General features: G+C 40.2%; 1 protein-coding gene across 5 annotated transcripts in view; it reads left to right on the top strand.

Moving 5' to 3' along the window:
* Positions 1-17,610, top strand: part of PTPRD (protein tyrosine phosphatase receptor type D) — a 1,361,199-nt gene that overhangs the window by 1,321,581 nt on the left and 22,008 nt on the right. For all 5 annotated transcript variants that reach the window (XM_081945773.1, XM_081945775.1, XM_081945774.1 and 2 more), the window contains 3 exons: positions 15,204-15,489; positions 15,716-15,894; positions 17,196-17,322. In XM_081945773.1, coding sequence (XP_081801899.1) covers positions 15,204-15,489; positions 15,716-15,894; positions 17,196-17,322 — 592 coding nt within the window. The remainder of the gene's footprint in view (positions 1-15,203; positions 15,490-15,715; positions 15,895-17,195; positions 17,323-17,610) is intronic.

The following is a 17,610-nucleotide window of genomic DNA, read 5'->3' as shown; positions in this document are numbered from 1 at the left end:
TTCTTAATATATTCTGCTAAAATTGTACTCATAATATCCTTAAGATCTTCATTTTCTGTCTCTGGTACGTTCTGGAATCTGAGAAAAAAGGACATTCTTTCAAGTTCTATTTTTGCCATAAAATTTTCCAATTCTAAATTTCCCTTCTGGACTGCCTTAACTCCTCCCCCAATCCAGCTGCCCCCTCCTCCAACACCCCAATTCTTTGTTTGTTTTCTGTTATTTGTTGTTTTACAGCTCTGAATTTATCTTTAAGATCTGTCACCTCTTTTTTCAACTCATTTTGACCCCTCATAAATTCCAGAAACATTTGTTTAACATAGTTCTTTTGAGCTCTCTCCAGTCCCTTCTTGTTGTAACAATGAAGTAATCTTCGTCTGCTGCATGCTTGGACTGGAGGTGGCAGAGGCAGGAGCCGAGAATGACTTGCCCGTTGGAGGTTTTTTGGGCCCCGTTTATTTGCGTTCAGGGATGATAAGTCTTTTACAAAGAGAATGGCGTCAGTGGAGCGTGCAGTTGTGCTGTTCCAAGGCGGCAGGCAAATCCAAATGTAAAAAGTTAGTTCTCCTTCACAGTTCCAAGGCACAGTGGTACACAAGAAAGAGGAAAAGTCAAATAGTCAAAATTAATCAGGAAGACCACGTAACAGGAGAGGTCCAGACCACCTTCAGAGGGGGTATTAAAACAATTACCAGAGATTTTTTTTTTCCAAAGGTAGTTTCAAAAGGCAGGCTTCATTTATAAGTGCAAAAACAAAGACGGAGGGGCGCCATCTTGGCTCCTCCTTTCGCAGGGAGAAGAACAAGGAGTTCCCTAAAGGTTTTTTTTCCTTTTAAGAAAACAGCTCAGCAGTCACCTCTTGCAGCTGTGATATCAATCTTTCTCAGATAGTTAGTACAAGTGGCAAGTCAGCCTTTATTCTCTCTCCATTTCGATATAGAGAGAGATAGTTCAAATGCCACTTTGTCCGAGGGGGGGGGTAAAGAGAAAGAAACACCCCCCTCTAATCTTCCAGTTTCAAATGGATTGAACAAAAACTTACAATAGTCTGCTGCTTATCTGTTAACAATGATTAAGGAGATTAGGGCGGATCTCTCCCCATCGGCATTTCAGCCGCTCTTCTTTCGCTTAACTCTTTCCTCCCGGAGCCCATTCGGCGAAAGGGCAGACATCCCGCAGCTGTTTCATGCCCCCCTCCGCTCCCCGGCTCCTGGGGTGAGGCTAGAAACACACCCGCTGGCTGCCGCCTAGTCTGGGGGATTCCAGCAAGCCGCCCTGCGGCAGGAGACCCCTCCAGGGCCCCCTGTGCTCCTGAATGGAGCCCACCAGGGAGACGAGCAGTGGACAACACATCCGTCACCTACAGGAACCGGAAGTGATCTCCCTGTGTATACTTTTTTCTGATGTCTGAAGACTTTGCTGTTTGCATGTGATATATATACTTTCTGATTTCTGGAAAATGGAATGGAAAAGGTAGAGGACTCTGGCTTGAGGAGGAGTTTCCATTGAAACATAATTTTCTCCTCATTATTTTTCTGTGAATCAATATAAATTTAGTGAGCTTAGTAAATACTATGTTAAATTCCAACCCTGACTATTCTTAACCTAATAGAAATACCCCTCTTTAACTTAACAGTATCAATGATCCATATTTCCAGACATTTATCATGTCCTGTGAGACCTGTAATTTCCATTGACCTGTGCTGTGGTTTGGTTCATTATTTGATCGGCATTCTCAATGAATCACTTTATGCACATGTATTTAGTTAATTTTATTCCTCCCTGTGTTTATATATACTCTATAAGGCAAAGTAAGCCTGACTGCTCACAGCTGAGCCTAGTAAAAGAGCAATTATTTTCTATCAGAGCCAACAGCTGTCTATAATGGATTCTGAATTAGAGTTATGAGCAAAGAAAAGAATCTAGCCATCTGCAGGAAATGTGAAAATATTTTTATAATCCTAGTAGCTTAGATCTGGACAAGGGTATCCATGAGATTTCTCAGCTGTAACTCAGTGAATTCTCAAATAATCACAGACACAAAGAATATCAGAATGTGTGTGTGTGTGTGTGTGTGTGTGTGTGTGTGTGTATGTATGTATGTATGTATGTATTGTGTGTGTTCTGTCTCAAGCCATGCACTCACAAACACAGACAGGTTATGTCATGTGGACATCTTTTGCCCTCCCACAACCTTTTGATTCAGAATAGCCCTTCCAGTTAATAACATTTAAATATCTCCTCCTGCATCTAAAATCTAGAATAATTCCACTTCATATTGCTGTTTCCCATCTACCAAAATCAGTTGGGAAAGAAAAGGCATATTACAAGGGACGGAGCAGTTTTTCTTGAACAAGCAGTGACCAGTGAAATTGGATGTATCTTCACTGAAGTAGCAATTGCAAAAAGCAGCCCACTGGGGTTTCCAACAAACTGGGGGAAAGAATATAGTGGAAAGTAACACCAAACCTCCCACTGCAATCTTGGCACCCTCTTGCCAACACATGTTTATAGGCAACCTTGATCAAATCTAACTTTTCCTTTAAGTGGAGCGGGGCATTCCTGGCTGTGCCTGACTCTGCCAATTGGCCTGGGCCCCCGATATGGGCCTAGCATACTGGAAGTGAGATAAGTCCATCTTCCTCCTTGCCTTGACTTCCTTGTTAATTCCTAAGTCAATTTTATTGTTAATATTTATTGTTTTAATGTTATATCTTGTTGCATTTATTGCTTGTAACAACCTAGAGTTGCCTACAGGAAAGATGGGCAGCATATACGTTAAATTGATTGGTTGGTTGATCGATTGATTAATTCTGTCTGATAGGATCTAGAGCCAGATGAATCTTGACAGACTTAAAACACTGGGCCCTATCTAACAAAATGAAATTCAATGTGGAGAATAGTAAAGTCTTACACTTAGACAAGAAATAGACCTGGGTGAAACAAGACTTAATAGCAGCAACTGTGACATGGATCTTGGAGTCTTAGTGGACAACCAGTTAAATATGAGCCAGCAATATGTGGTGGCAGCCAAAAAAGCCAATGAAATCCTAAGTTGCATTAAGAGAGGAATACAATCAAGATCAAGTGAGGTACTAATGCCACTCTATAAAGCCTTAGTAAGACCACGCCTAGACTACTGCACCCAGTTTTGGTGGTCACACTATAAAAAGATGTTGAGACTCTAGAAAAAGTGCAGAGAAGAGCAACCAGGATGATTAGGGGACTGGAGACTAAAACTTATGAAGAACAGACACATGAACTGGGCATGGCTAGTCTAATGAAGAGAAGGACCAGGGGAGACATGATAGCAATGTTCCAATATTTGAGGCACCTGAAGGCCAGACAAGGAATAATGGATGGAAACTGAACAAGGAGAGGTTCAACCTAGAAATGAGAAATTTTCTGACAGTGAGAACAATCAACCAATGGAACAGCTTGCCTTCAGAAGTTGTGGGAGCTTCATCACTGGAGGCTTTCAAGAAGAGATTGGACTGCCATCTGTCAGAAATGGTATAGGGTCTCCTGATTGGGCAAGGGGTTGGGCTAAATAACCTTCCAACTCTGTTAATCTGTTACTGGTCTCCCTTTGAGAAAGTCAGGGACTCAATAAGCAGTAAAAGCAAGAACTCTGGAGGACAAGATGCAAGTGTGATAACCACAGACTTCCTGAATTGAAGAATGCTATTGGATGAATGCAAGTAAATTATGTGGTTCATGCTGAGAAGACTCACAAATAGTGTTCAGGTGATGTGCTATTCTTCTCCAGTTATCTGTTAGATTTTATCTCATAAGAGAATTACAAATGAATGCACAAATGCCCAGTAATTAGGAAAGGGCTTCCCAAAATGTAGATGTCCCTGCAAAAGCATTCTAGGATATTTCTAACATGGTAGCCTGCTACATATTTGTTCAAAATACTGAAAAATATTTCCTCCATGAACCTGCAGAAGACTGTAATTGCCCAAGCCATGGGTCATAAATGTGTATTTCAAATTTTCCAAATTGGGTGTCAAAAGCAGTTAAATATTTATGACTCACTCTCTCTTATTCAAATCAAAGAGTAAGCTCCATCCAAGTTAAGTTGTGAAAATGCATGCTTTTTGAAGGCAAACATTCAGATATGAAATAAAAGACAACAGATATAGCAGTAGTTCCTAATGTCTGTAGAATTTAAAAGTCTATTACCATGAATAATTCTCAAAGAATTGTTTTTCTTTTTCTCAAAAAAAATAGGTGCAGATAGTAGAAATGAAGAAGGGAGAATAAATCCTTTCTTCAAATTGCCATTCAGGAATGATTTTAAAATAGCTAATACTTGAATAAACTCCTGATGCTGCCTTTTATCTGGGATCTGGACACTGGGTTTTAAATTGATGATACAGGCACTGTCCAATGAACAGGTGTTTTTTTTTTCTCCCAAAACATCAGCAAAATCTGTGTACTTTCCTAGTACGGGATGAGGCTCAGGCAACAATGAGAAAAGAAACAAGTGGGATGCCTTCAAATGATGGTGTTGAGAGGGGAAAGAAATTGTCCCTTGTTCGCCCCCAGACAGCTGTAACCAGTTTATGCAGGGACATTCAAAAAAGCTGTTATTTTGAGTAACAAGAATTCAATATGATCATTTATTTTCAACTGCAGAAGAGTCACACGTGACAAAATAGGACTGACTTGAAGTGATTGCCTGTCAGTTGTCTCAGACAGCAGAGTTTTCTCTGATAAGTGGGTGGGCAATTCAAACTGATGCAGTATAATTTTGTCTATGAAATTAACTGTTACATCAGAGTCTGTGTTTCAGAGTTATGTTTCTATGTCTGAGGGATGCACAAGGGATAATAAAATGCACTTGCCATTGTTGGCCATCCCCAATTGTGGGCCCACATCCTGGGAAGGGAATCTGAAGTTTCACCAAAGACAAGCTATAGTTAAGTGTTCTAGAAGTTACTTTCTTTAGAGGAAAAACCCAAATAGTCTTCTTTCTTTCTCTACTGCAAACAAGGATCTCTTTATTTTATTTTCTTGGTTTCCATAATATTGAACTCTGAGGAAGTCATAGGGGTATGGGTAGGGGCAAAGAAAATCTATAAAGCTTCACCTGCCAATTATTTCCTCTATCACATCACTGTGTCACTTAGTGATGGCCATTCTACATTCCCAGTGGTATTAAGCAAAGACTGTAAATCAGTAAGCCGAGCCTACAACTTCTGACTTCTTGTTGGCTTCTCCATTGACTTTGCTTGTGGAAAGCTGGCAAGGAAAGTTTGAAAACATGATCACATGACTGTGGCTCAGTATAACATCATAATTATAAGTTGACTAGCTTGATCACAGTCTCATGAACTCAGAGACACTGCAATGGCTGGAATTCTGAGTACCAGTTGTATGTTTCCTTATTCAACACCATCACAACTTTGGACAATGTCTGAATGAATTGTGATGGGACCTGAGCACAACCTGTGTATGTCCATCACAATGATTTCTTATCCCTGCTGAAACCTGTAATAAATAATTCAGATCTACTATAATCTCCTGTAGTGCATGCATAAGAATAAAAAGTCATATTAATAAATGCAAATGTTTAGTTTAAAGAATCATTGTTCAGTCTGATCACATGCATGTATGCAAGTAAAATAACATTATGAAGGACTACTTATTTAGTATTGTCCAATTCAGGTATTTTGATTCTTAGTTTCTAATTTCACTAATTAGCTATGTAAAGTCTTTTGCTTCTAAACCTGAATAATGCCTTTCCTTTTTTCTCTCTTCTTAAATCTGTAAATAGCTACTAATGATAATCAGTTACTTAGAGAAGATGTGCCTCTGTGCTGCTCAATTCCTTTGTAGATTAGAACCGAAGTTTAGAATGCATGAAAATTACCATCTTCTCCATAAGATACAACTTGCTTAAGTGATTTTATAACCATTTTATTTATGATTTTGTTACCATGAAAATAGGATTATTTTGTTTCTTGCACATTAAGCCAGTGCCTTTTTCAGTTTTCACACTCCAAACTATAAGGATTATTTTTTAAACTGACGACTCATGAAAACAAGATTTCTCTCTCTCGCACACACAGAGGTAGATCGTTTACAAAGCCTTTAAATTTAACCCATTTTTTTTTCAAGTTAAAACCTAAGGGAGATGCCCTTCTATGCACACAAACACACATGCCATCTTTTGAAAAGGGAAACTGCTATGGTTCACAGTACTTGTTTAATTTAATTATTTATATGTATATATCAAACCTATTTGGCCATCCATTTCACAAAAAGTGGCTGGGCAGTATACAACAAGAATATAAACCAATAAACATTTTAAACAATTATTATCAAAAAGATAAAAAATAACGTCATATAGGACATTAGATATCAACAGCCATAATTGGGGCACCCTCAAGATCTTATCGATTCCCTGAGATCCCAGGCCTGATGACCTAGCTAGGTCTTGAAGAACTTCCAGAGAATAAGGTGGGACGGAGCTAACTTCACTTTGGGTAGGAGAGGAGTTTTGTAAATGTCTCATAAAGTGGACACCATAGCAATTAGGAACTGCAAGTGTAGTTCCCTGACAGATAGAACCTGCAACATCTGACAAGAGAGGCAAGTATGATCAGGTGAGATGGTCCTCAAATAACATGGTCCTATGCCATGAAAGACTTGAAAGGTCAAAAACCAGGCCAATTCTACAGAAATTGACTCCAGAAGCAAACTGCAAACCAATGCAGCTCAGAGGTATAACCCATGTAGTTCTAAAAACACATATAACTTTCCATACTGTTACATTTTTCAACAGCTAAAGTTTTCATAAACCTTTCAAGGTAACTCTCTATATAGAGTAATCCAATCAGGAGTTGACTAAGCCATGGGTGGCTGTGAGCAGAGTCCTCTGATCTAGGAATGGCAGCAGCGGGCTCACAACATGAGCTATGCAAAATCTTCCTAGACACAACTGCCACCTGCTCTTTGAGCAAGAGTTGTGAGTCTGAGATTACACACTGAGTCTATCTGGGACAGTGGAACCCTATCCATCCCCAAAGATAGTGTAGGCCTAGAACCAGCAGGCCACAAATCCCAAAGCCACTCAATGTTGCCAGGTTTTATCTGAAACTTGTTCCCAGTTGAGACTCTCAACCTTCAGACACCGGGATAGGATGTTCATAGCACTGCTTGATTCCCCAGGAGCAGAGGTATATAGCGGGTATTGTCATTATATTTACTCCATAGTAATGGATTAGCTCACCCAGCAATATATTATTCTTCATTATGCTATAATATAATATTAAATAATCTATATTATTCTCATCGATTATGATTAGGACAATTGAGAAGCTTTCAAAATTTAACATTTGTCAGACAGGCAGCCTTAAAATCAGGTCAAATACACAGAAGTGTTGCTCCATCAATCAATTAGACTTTATTCCCTCAAAGACTTGGAACCACAGAGGTAAAAAGCAATAATCTGTGTAATCTGAGTCAACTGTATGTGAATATTATGAGCTGGGAAGAGCTCTGCTGAAAATCTTGTAAGTATGCATGGCAGTGATGGCACCTGCTGTGTAGGCTGCTTACATTTGGTAGTAGGTACAATTATTTCCTCTGAATGTTTAGTATACAATTAGAGTGCAAGTATTAGCATTCCTTTCTGAAGATATTCTGAAAAGCATATGATCAACCCTAATCGATACCTCTCAGAGTCACCTGGAACCACAAGATGGATGGCAAAGAAATTTAATAATAATAATTTGTTCTAGTCTGAATAATGCTTCTGCTGCTTTATCCAATTTAATTTATAGTATGGAAATATTCTATGTCATGTAATATATATTTTGTGCTGCTATAATGACAGCAGTGCAACTTATTCTTCATATTTAATGTAGCATAAAATAAACAAGAAACAACTCATCATTTCATCTCAGTTCATTCTATTTTGGTCTTTTCTTCCCCACTATTAAGAGTACAATTTCTTTAGCTTTTTGTCAGAGACATTCAGTTTCACACTCCATTGCTTTCACCTGAACCCTTTCTTTTTCATCAATATCATGAAAGGAATTATGCTTTTACTTCACTTATTGGAAGAATAATTATATTAACAATTATATTGTGCTCTGATTTTATAATAACAAAATCCATACAAATACTTAAAATGAAGACACTGCAGTAGAAGCAAATTGTGATGAGCTTATCCCTTTGTTTGTTATTGCGAGTATTACAGATTTATTTACAAACATTCATTATCTTTCCATTGAATAGCACATCAGTGTGTACAACATAAAACAGATCTAAATAATTGTTCCATAGCATACACTAGAGAACATAAATCCATTGATTTCATTCAATGAAAATCCATGCAAAACATTTTAAAAAAAAAGATTTTGCTCCTAATACATTGCAGTAAAAAAAATGCTCCTAGCTAACTGCCAATGTCAAAAATATCTTAACAGCTTGTGCCTATCTGCCAGAAAAAAGATGGAACCAGTCTATGCTGGTTGGTGAGTGGTATGACATTGATTCCTCTCTATGGATTAACTCTCCTGTCTTTATTCTCTCACTGTTTATAGTTTGTTAGCTAAGCAGGTACAGATCTGGTCCAGGTAAGGATGGAAAGATACCTGGGTATTCCCCCAGTGCGGTCATTTCATTGATGGAAGATGTACAGGCAATATGTATTGTCTCTTGAATATGAGACAGACAGTTTAACAATTGTATGCCCTTCCCAAAGAATTGTACAAGAATTATTTTAAGAAACAAAAAAGACATAATGGTGGAAGCTTGTCAGAGGGAGATCCAACCAGGAAATGAGGAGGAATTTCCTGACAATGAGAACGATTAATCAATGGAACAGTTGTGTAGGCTCCATTGCTGGAGGCTTTCAAGAAAATATTTGTTCAGGATCATATAAGGACTTCTGCCTTCAAGGTTCCTTCTAGCCCTATGATTCTATCAGTTCAATGCATTTCACAGCCAGGTTGCTTTCATAGTGATCGTGTTGTTATCTTAAACTGAAAAAGTACGCTAGTTAATTCCACTAACTAACCCTAAAAAGAAGAGCTAGGTATGGCTAATTCAGGATCTTCATTTGAATACACCCTGGCCCCTTGGTTTACCGAGGAGCTAAGGGTGATGAAATGCCGCAAGAGACTCCTAGAGAGTCGTTGGAGATCCTCCCGTTCCGAATTTGATCGAACACAGGCACGAGCCCACTTAAGGACGTACCTTGTGGCATTGAGAGTGGCCAAACGCCAATACTGTGCCACTCTCATTGCATCCGCAGAGAACCGCCCTGCTGCCCTGTTTCGGGTGTCCCGCTCCCTCTTGTTTCAGAGGCCGCGAGAGGCCCCTCTACAGGGCAGAGCAGAGGAATTTGGGAAATATCTGCAGGATAAAATCGCTCAAATCCGGAGGGATTGGGTCCCTGTCAGTGGTCCAACGGAGACGTCCGTGGCGAGTCTTGAGGATTCGACCTGGGAGGAGTTTGACTTGGTTGCCATCAAGGATTTGGACAGAATGTGTGGACGACTGCGACCCACCACATGTTTATTGGACCCGTGCCCCTCCTGGCTTGTACTGGCATCCTGGGAGGTTACACGAGACTGGCTCCTGGGCCTAGTGAATGCTTCGTTGAGCGAGGGGTCTCTCCCGGCCGCCTTGAAAGAGGCGGTGGTGAGACCCTTGCTCAAGAAGCCTTCCCTGGACCCTTTGGTGCTGGCCAATTATCGTCCTGTCTCCAACCTTCCCTTTCTGGCGAAGGTTGTAGAGAGTGTGGTGGCTTACCAGTTTCCACGACATCTGGAGGAAAATGATTATCTAGACCCGCGCCAGTCCGGCTTCCGCCCCGGTCACAGCACGGAGACGGCCTTGGTCGCGTTGGTGGATGATCTCTGGAGGGCCAGAGATAGAGGTTGCTCCTCTATCCTGGTCCTATTAGACCTCTCGGCGGCTTTTGATACCATCGACCATGGTATCCTGCTGCGCCGGCTGGAGGGGTTAGGTGTCCGGGGCACCGTTCTGCGGTGGTTCGGCTCCTACCTTTCTGGCCGGACGCAACGTGTGTTGGCAGGGGAGGAGAGGTCGACCCTACGCCCCCTTACTTGTGGGGTGCCACAGGGGTCGGTCCTCTCGCCACTCCTGTTCAACACATATATGAAGCCGCTGGGTGAGATCATCCGTGGTTTCGGGGTGGGATATCATCTGTACGCTGATGATACTCAGCTGTACTTTTCCACCCCGAACCACCCCAACGAGGCCGTCGAAGTGATGTCCCGGTGTGTGGAAGCCGTACGGGTCTGGATGGATGACAACCGACTCAAACTCAACCCCTCCAAGACTGAGTGGCTGTGGGTACCGGCTCCCCAGTTCAGCCAATTAATTCCATCATTGGCCATCGGGGGCATTCAACTCGCCCCCGTGGAGCGGGCGCACAATTTGGGCATCCTCCTGGATGCCCGGCTGTCCATGGATGACCATGTGACAGCCGTGGCAAGGGGGGCGTTCCACCAGGTTCACCTGGTGCGCCAATTGCGCCCCCTACTGGACCGGGACGCCTTACACACGGTCACTCATGCGCTGGTGACGTCTCGCTTGGACTACTGTAACGCTCTCTACATGGGGCTTCCCTTGAAATGCACCCGGAGGCTACAGTTGGTCCAGAACGCAGCCGCGCGGGTAATTATGGGGAGTACTAGGTACTCCCATGTGACACCGTTCCTGCGCGAGCTGCACTGGCTTCCTGTGGTCTATCGGGTGCGTTTCAAGGTTTTGATAACGATCTTCAAAGCGCTCCATGGCTCAGGACCTAGTTACCTGCGGGATCGTATTCTGCCCCATACATCCCTGCGACCAATCCGCTCGCACAGAGAGGGTCTCCTCCAGGTGCCGTCCACCAGGCAGTGCCGGGGGGCGGCGCCTAGGAGTAGAGCCTTCTCTGTGGCGGGCCCAGCCCTGTGGAATGACCTCCCCCCGGATATTAGGAATACCTCTGACCTCCTCTCCTTTCGTGTAAAGCTCAAGACCCACCTATTTCAAGTTGCTGGCCTGGCTCAACTCTGATCCAATCATATCGCTCCTGACGGGTTTTTTATTTGGGATTTTAATTGCATCTAATTTACTTAGGGGTTTTTAAACATTGTGTTTTTACTTGTTTTTATTTACCAGTTCGCCTCCTCCTAGTATATGTTTTGTATATGTCTTGGTATATGTTTTTGGTATATGTATGTTTGTCTATATATTTATTTCCTATGTTTTGTTGTACGCCGCCCCGAGTCCTTCGGGAGAGGGTGCGGCTAAGAAATAAATATTTATTATTATTATTATTATTACACCGTCCATTTGCTTGGCTGCATATTTGTTTTGCTTTGTTTTTTCACTTTTTAAAATCACAATAATCTCTGTTGCGCTGAACTGTTTTGGCAGTTCCATTTAATTAGTCCTATAAACATTTTCATAAATCCAATACCTTTTTATCAGTTTCTTTCTCTATTATTTTTGTCACAGTTGCTTTATGTACTTACACCTCATAAATGCCAGAGTCAGTGTATTCAAAACTGCAATATTCAATCAAATTATCCCTTGATATATGTCAAAAATGTTCTAAATGGTTTTGGCCCATATTTTAATATCTTTGCTCTTCCAGATAAATGGTCTGTGAAATCTAGTAATTACAATGACTTCCCTTGCCAGATCACTGAAGTATCAGAGAAGGGTCGGCATTATAACGACAACAAATTAATCAGAAAAGTCCATCTCCAAGCACATTCTCACAATGGCTTCAATATGGAACGGCCCCCAAATGTCTCTTAATGTTCTTTTACTGCATACTGTTGTTCTATTTCATCATGGGATATTAAACATATTTCAGCTCATAGGACAGGCTCGGATGTGTTTGCAGATATTGAAAACAAATGTTGGAACTGGATGAGTGATAATATTGAAGCAATAACTACGTCCTAGTAGGCATACTTGTTTAATGGTTTGCATAGGGATTTTTTGGTACAAACTTTGCCATTTCTACGCCTAACATAAATTGAAGGATTCCAACACCACGACCCTCTCACTTTTGAAGTTTGGAAACAATTTTGTGTCCAGTGAAGTAAATTAAGGGAAGGCGTTACATAAACTAAAATTAATAACCAAAATACCAAATTGAAAAGTTCCTTTTGTTCGAATAAAAAGGAATACAAGTCAGGAGCAGCATGCCTTTCCATAATCCTGAGCTATTTCCAAAAGTGATAAAATGTGCATTCTAAGGGATAGAATGAACATTTTTGTGATTCATAGAACTTTAAATTAGATAGTGAAGCATTTTGAGAAATACAAAATGTCTCCAACAAAAGTTAACTTAACAAATTGCATAGTTTCACAAGCTACTATTTCTATTTCTCTTTTTTAAATCCATATAAATAACTCTTAAGTTATAAATGAGCAAGAAAAAAATGGGCTGCTACAGAGAGAATTATTCCTCTAAATGTTGTTACTTGCTTTTTGATTGCATTAGTATAAATAATCCAAATTGAAAGAAATTGTGGTTGTTTTCCATGAAAAATATAGCAGTTGTTAAATGCCCTTAAGAGCGTAATCAGTATCTTTTAAAAAGATTTAATCTATGTTAAAATAAATATTGGCCATGAATTATTTTCTTCCAAAGTTTGAAATATAAATGCCAGAAACTTAGTTGTTTTGGATTTTTTTCTGATTGCTTTTGAAGATTTTTGTTTAAATCTTTCTCTTTAATACTTGGTAAGCAGGACAAGTAAAAAGTGAGATGACAAAAAATGTCTTATCGGCTGTCCTGCTCCTGTTAGCTTTTTGGTTATAGAAATGGGAAGAAGGAGGGCAATTGACTGTGTTGTCATTATTATCATGCAAGAATCTCTGTTCCTAAAGATGAACTTCCCTTTTCTATATTACAGAGAACAAATCTTTCAGTTTGTTCCTTTAAATCATGTACGCCCTGTCAGAGCTGGTGGATGGAAAATAAATAACTTAAGAAGCTAGATGAATGAAAGTGAACTGAAAGGGGTTTCTGTGCTTAGAAATTTTATTTGAATCCATACAAAAAGAAAAAGGTGGCTAATTAATCCCCACATTTAATTGAGTAGTTATTGTTTGATGCCATTTCTAACGAAAGCTAAGCATTTAAAACATTTTTTTTTATTGTTTGGAATGATTTCACTAATAAGTCATTAATTGGAACTGATTGTGTTGGATTTCTAGAAATGAGTCGTGGATATTTATATTTAACATTTTTTTTATCCCACCTTTATTACTTTAAGCCAGGAGTGTCCAAACTTGGGAACTTTAAGACTTGTGGACTTCAACTCCCAGAATTCCCCAGCCAGCTGGGGAATTCTGGGAGTTGAAGTCCACAAGTCTTAAAGTTCCCATATTTGGACACCCCTGCTTTAAGCAATACAATGCAACAAACATCCATAATACTCCACATTTTCTCCACATTGATAATCTGTGTGCTAGGGCTGAGAGAGAGTGAGTGACTGGCCAGATGGGTGAAGTCATCCATCTGACTTCCATGCTTAAGGTGGGACTAGAATGCACAGTCTCTGGTTTCTTGGTCAGCACTTTAACTGCTATACCCAACCTCATCTATGTAAAAGAATCTATACTATATTCATTTAGTTAATTTAGTGACTGCTTGAAGTTACAACATCCCAGAAAAGAGTGATGAATGGTTGTTTTTCATACTTACGACCATTACTGCATCTCCATAGTCAAATTTCAGATGTTGGGCAATTGACTCATATTTATGACAGTTGCAGTGTCTCAGATCCATGTGATCACCTTTTGCAACCTTCTGACGGGCAAAGTCAGTGAGGAATACACATTTGCTTAACAACCACGTTACTATTTAACAAGCGCAGTGATTCACCTAACAACTGTGGCAAGAAGGGTGGTAATATGGGGCAAAACTCACTTAACAAACGTGTCTCTTCGCAACAGAAATGTTGGGCTCAATTGTGGTCGTAAAGTTGCTACCCGTAACTTTATACAATATAATTACAAGCCTAACATATGATGCATTCTTGGGAAATCCGTTATAAAAATCACGCTCCAAGTTTTCTTTCATGATTCCTCAGTGTGATGTGGGAAGGAATGGCAGACGTACTGCCATTTGAAAATTGGCTGGGCAACTGCTTCCCTGTGATGAGACTGTATTACATTTCATTCATCTGATAATTCAAATGAATATTAAAGTCTTGTGTTCCGTTCAGGGCATGTGCCTAAAGATGTGAGAACAAAGGATTGATTTCAGGATGGAGCTGGGCTGTGTTTACAGACAGTTGCTCCATCCCTGGTCTGTACCATCTGCCTAGCAGCCTCCTCCCTCCCCATTTCTTCTATCTCCAATCTCAGACATAGTATTGGGAAGAGAGTAGAGGTAGTCCTCATTTAATTACCACAATTGGAACTGGCAATGCATTCGTTAAGCAAAGCAGTTCTTAAGAGCAACCACAGCTGTGCTTCTGTTCTTACTTTAGCTTTGGTTTATCAACTTGCGAGAGTCATAAAGGCAAGCATTGGTCATAAAGTTCATCATTCATCCCTGTTGTAACTGTAAATGGTTGCAAAGTGAGGCAGCGGCTAAATGAGGACTGTACTTGCATTTCAGTGAGGATTTTAACGGGGTTTGTGATCATGGGAAGTACAGTCAAGAATCCTGGATAGGATGTTTTTTTTCCAATTTCAGATAGAATTCAGACACAATATCAGTGGTGATATTATGCCGGTTCGGCCCGTTCACCTGAACTGGTAGCAGAAATCATATGTGGCTCCGCCTACCCACCCTGGCTCAATGGTATCCCATTTAGGCATTTTTTGTAGCCAAAGCACATGTGCGGTACCCTTAGCGCATGCCCGGATGCGGCACATGAAGCAGTAGGGAAGATAAGTGAATACAACCCCCAGACAATATAATTTATGTGCACAATTCCAGGCTCTCATGCAAATGCCCAATCAGGTCTGGGGAAGACCAAGCATCTTATCATAAGAAACTCTTTTCCAGATTTCTGGACTAATCTGGAACCAGGATCTTAAACTACAGTCTCTGCTCCTGAACTGCCTTGCTGGTGTTGCTGGTTCCGGTGCTGGTTGCCATGACAATATGACAAGATATATCATGAATTGAAATATTCTCAGTCTTTATGTGCCTTTTCTGAGTTGGTTTCTTTCTTTCTTTCTTTTTATTCCAGTGCTGGAGTTGGTAGGACCGGCTGTTTCATTGTAATAGATGCCATGCTAGAGAGAATAAAACATGAAAAGACTGTAGATATTTATGGCCATGTAACTCTAATGAGAGCCCAGAGAAATTACATGGTTCAAACAGAGGACCAATACATCTTTATCCATGATGCACTGCTTGAAGCAGTGACTTGTGGAAATACCGAAGTGCCAGCCAGAAACCTGTATGCATATATTCAGAAGCTGACACAGATAGAAACAGGAGAGAATGTCACAGGAATGGAATTGGAATTTAAGGTATTTTGTCTCCACATTTTTATTGTGATACATTTTGCATTGGTGAAAATTGACAGCAAACTATTTTAGGATTAATGCAGCTGCTTTTATAGATTTAACTAGAAGATCAAATTTGTATCTGGTGGAATGGCATACAGAACCTGTTCTAATATGTATTTATAAAAATATGTTGTCCCATTTGTTTTATTATCAAAAGCAATCCCAAAGTCTTCTTTGTCTCTTGCAGCGGCTAGCCAGCTCTAAAGCTCATACTTCAAGATTTATTAGTGCCAATCTTCCATGTAATAAATTTAAAAATCGCCTTGTTAATATTATGCCATATGAATCCACAAGGATATGTTTGCAACCTATCAGAGGAGTGGAAGGCTCTGATTATATCAATGCCAGTTTTATCGATGGATACAGGTACAGAACCAGTTTTTGTGATGTAAAAAAATGCTAGCTACATATATTGTCGTGGTCATAAATGTAGTTTGCCATTATGCAAGTGTCATTTTGGCTTTTTTCAGATTCTTATCAGGAGTGGGCTTCAAAAAGTTCAGCAAAGGGTTATCTGCCCAGTTTCTGAGTGGGTGTGGCCATGGTCGTGAGTATGGCCTAGTTGGCCTCCTGCACCACGATGGAGGGGGGGCATTTTCGCCTTTTCCAGGCTCTGGAGGCCTTCCTCAAGCCTTTGGAAGGGCAAAAACTGCCTCCCCAGAACTTCCGAGGGGCTGTTTTTCCCTCTCCCCGAGCCTCCACATGGGCCCTGCTCTTACCAAATGGGCCGCGTGGAGACTCCGGGGAGGGGAGGGGTGGCCAGGGCCAGTCAAGGCTGGGATTTAGAGGTTCTCCAAACCAGCAATAATGTTAGCTACAGGTTGTCCCGAACCCGGGCGAACCCATAGCAGCCCACCCCTAATTTATGGTAATCAGTCCAGCACTACAGTTCCTTCCCCTAACATTCCACAGTACCTAATAGCTAACCACATATTTCCCTTTCTCAGACTCATAGCATAACATATGGATTTACCTGTAATTATAAATTTAAATAATAATCTACAGAAATTTCATTTAACTCAGATCCCAATTCCATAATTTTTCCTGTAAAACAGAAAGCAAATGACTTAAGGATAAATTCATTAGAGGGTCACCTAAGATATTATGTAACTATTGAGTATGTGGGTCAAATGTTGTGGGTAATAAAGTGCTGTTGCAGAAAAACACTGTCTCCCTTTATCTTTGCCATCTTCAAAATATAAACTAGCCTGTTCCATTTCCATCTTTGTTATTTGACTTCTGAACTTTTGCTATAGTTCTTGAATTACTGAAAGAGTTAACAAAGAATTGCTTTGGAGCTATAAGTCATAAGCTCAATAGAGTGTGTGACAGTCAGCCTTCAGTGTAAAAATGGAAGTGTACCACTAAGTGTTTCCTAAGTGCTTTTTGTGACACACAAAATTGAGCTATTAGAGTTGCATTAAATTTTAAATAAGATAAAGGCATAAATCACAATATTAAGAGAACAATTTCCTACACAAACTTCCTAAAATGAAATAGCTCTATGGTTGGAATAAATAACATTTAATATGTTTTAATCTTTGTACCTTTAATAATTTACAGCCATATGTTTGTTAGACCTATGTTTCAGTAGAATGTTTATATGCAGCAAGAGAGTCCGCTGTCTTTTGATTGATAAATATTATTTTTTTGCATTTTACATTTAGGCAGCAAAAAGCTTATGTAGCTACACAGGGACCTTTGGCAGAAACAACAGAAGATTTCTGGAGAATGCTTTGGGAGCACAATTCAACCATTGTAGTCATGCTTACTAAGCTACGAGAAATGGGCAGAGTAAGTTTTTACACTTTTTTACATTCTAGAAAAACAATGTCAAAAGTTATGTTAATATAGGAAGAACAAGCAATTCTCCCAGAATCTATTTGTATTAATGTAGTTGGTAATTGGAAGAAGCGTGGTAGCGTAGTGGTAAGAATGCAGTATTGCAGGCTAGTTCTGCCGACTGCCAAGAATTCAATTCTGACTAGCTCAAGGTTAACTCAGCCTTCCAGCCCTCCTTCTAAGATTAGTAAAATGAAGACCTAGATTATTGGGGACAATATACTAATTTTGTAAACTGCT

Source organism: Natrix helvetica (assembly GCF_964273705.1).
Source record: "Natrix helvetica genome assembly, chromosome: 2".
In the NCBI taxonomy this organism is placed as follows: domain Eukaryota; kingdom Metazoa; phylum Chordata; class Lepidosauria; order Squamata; family Natricidae; genus Natrix; species Natrix helvetica.
Note: the sequence above shows the minus strand (reverse complement) of the source record. Positions and strands in the feature narration are given on the sequence as shown.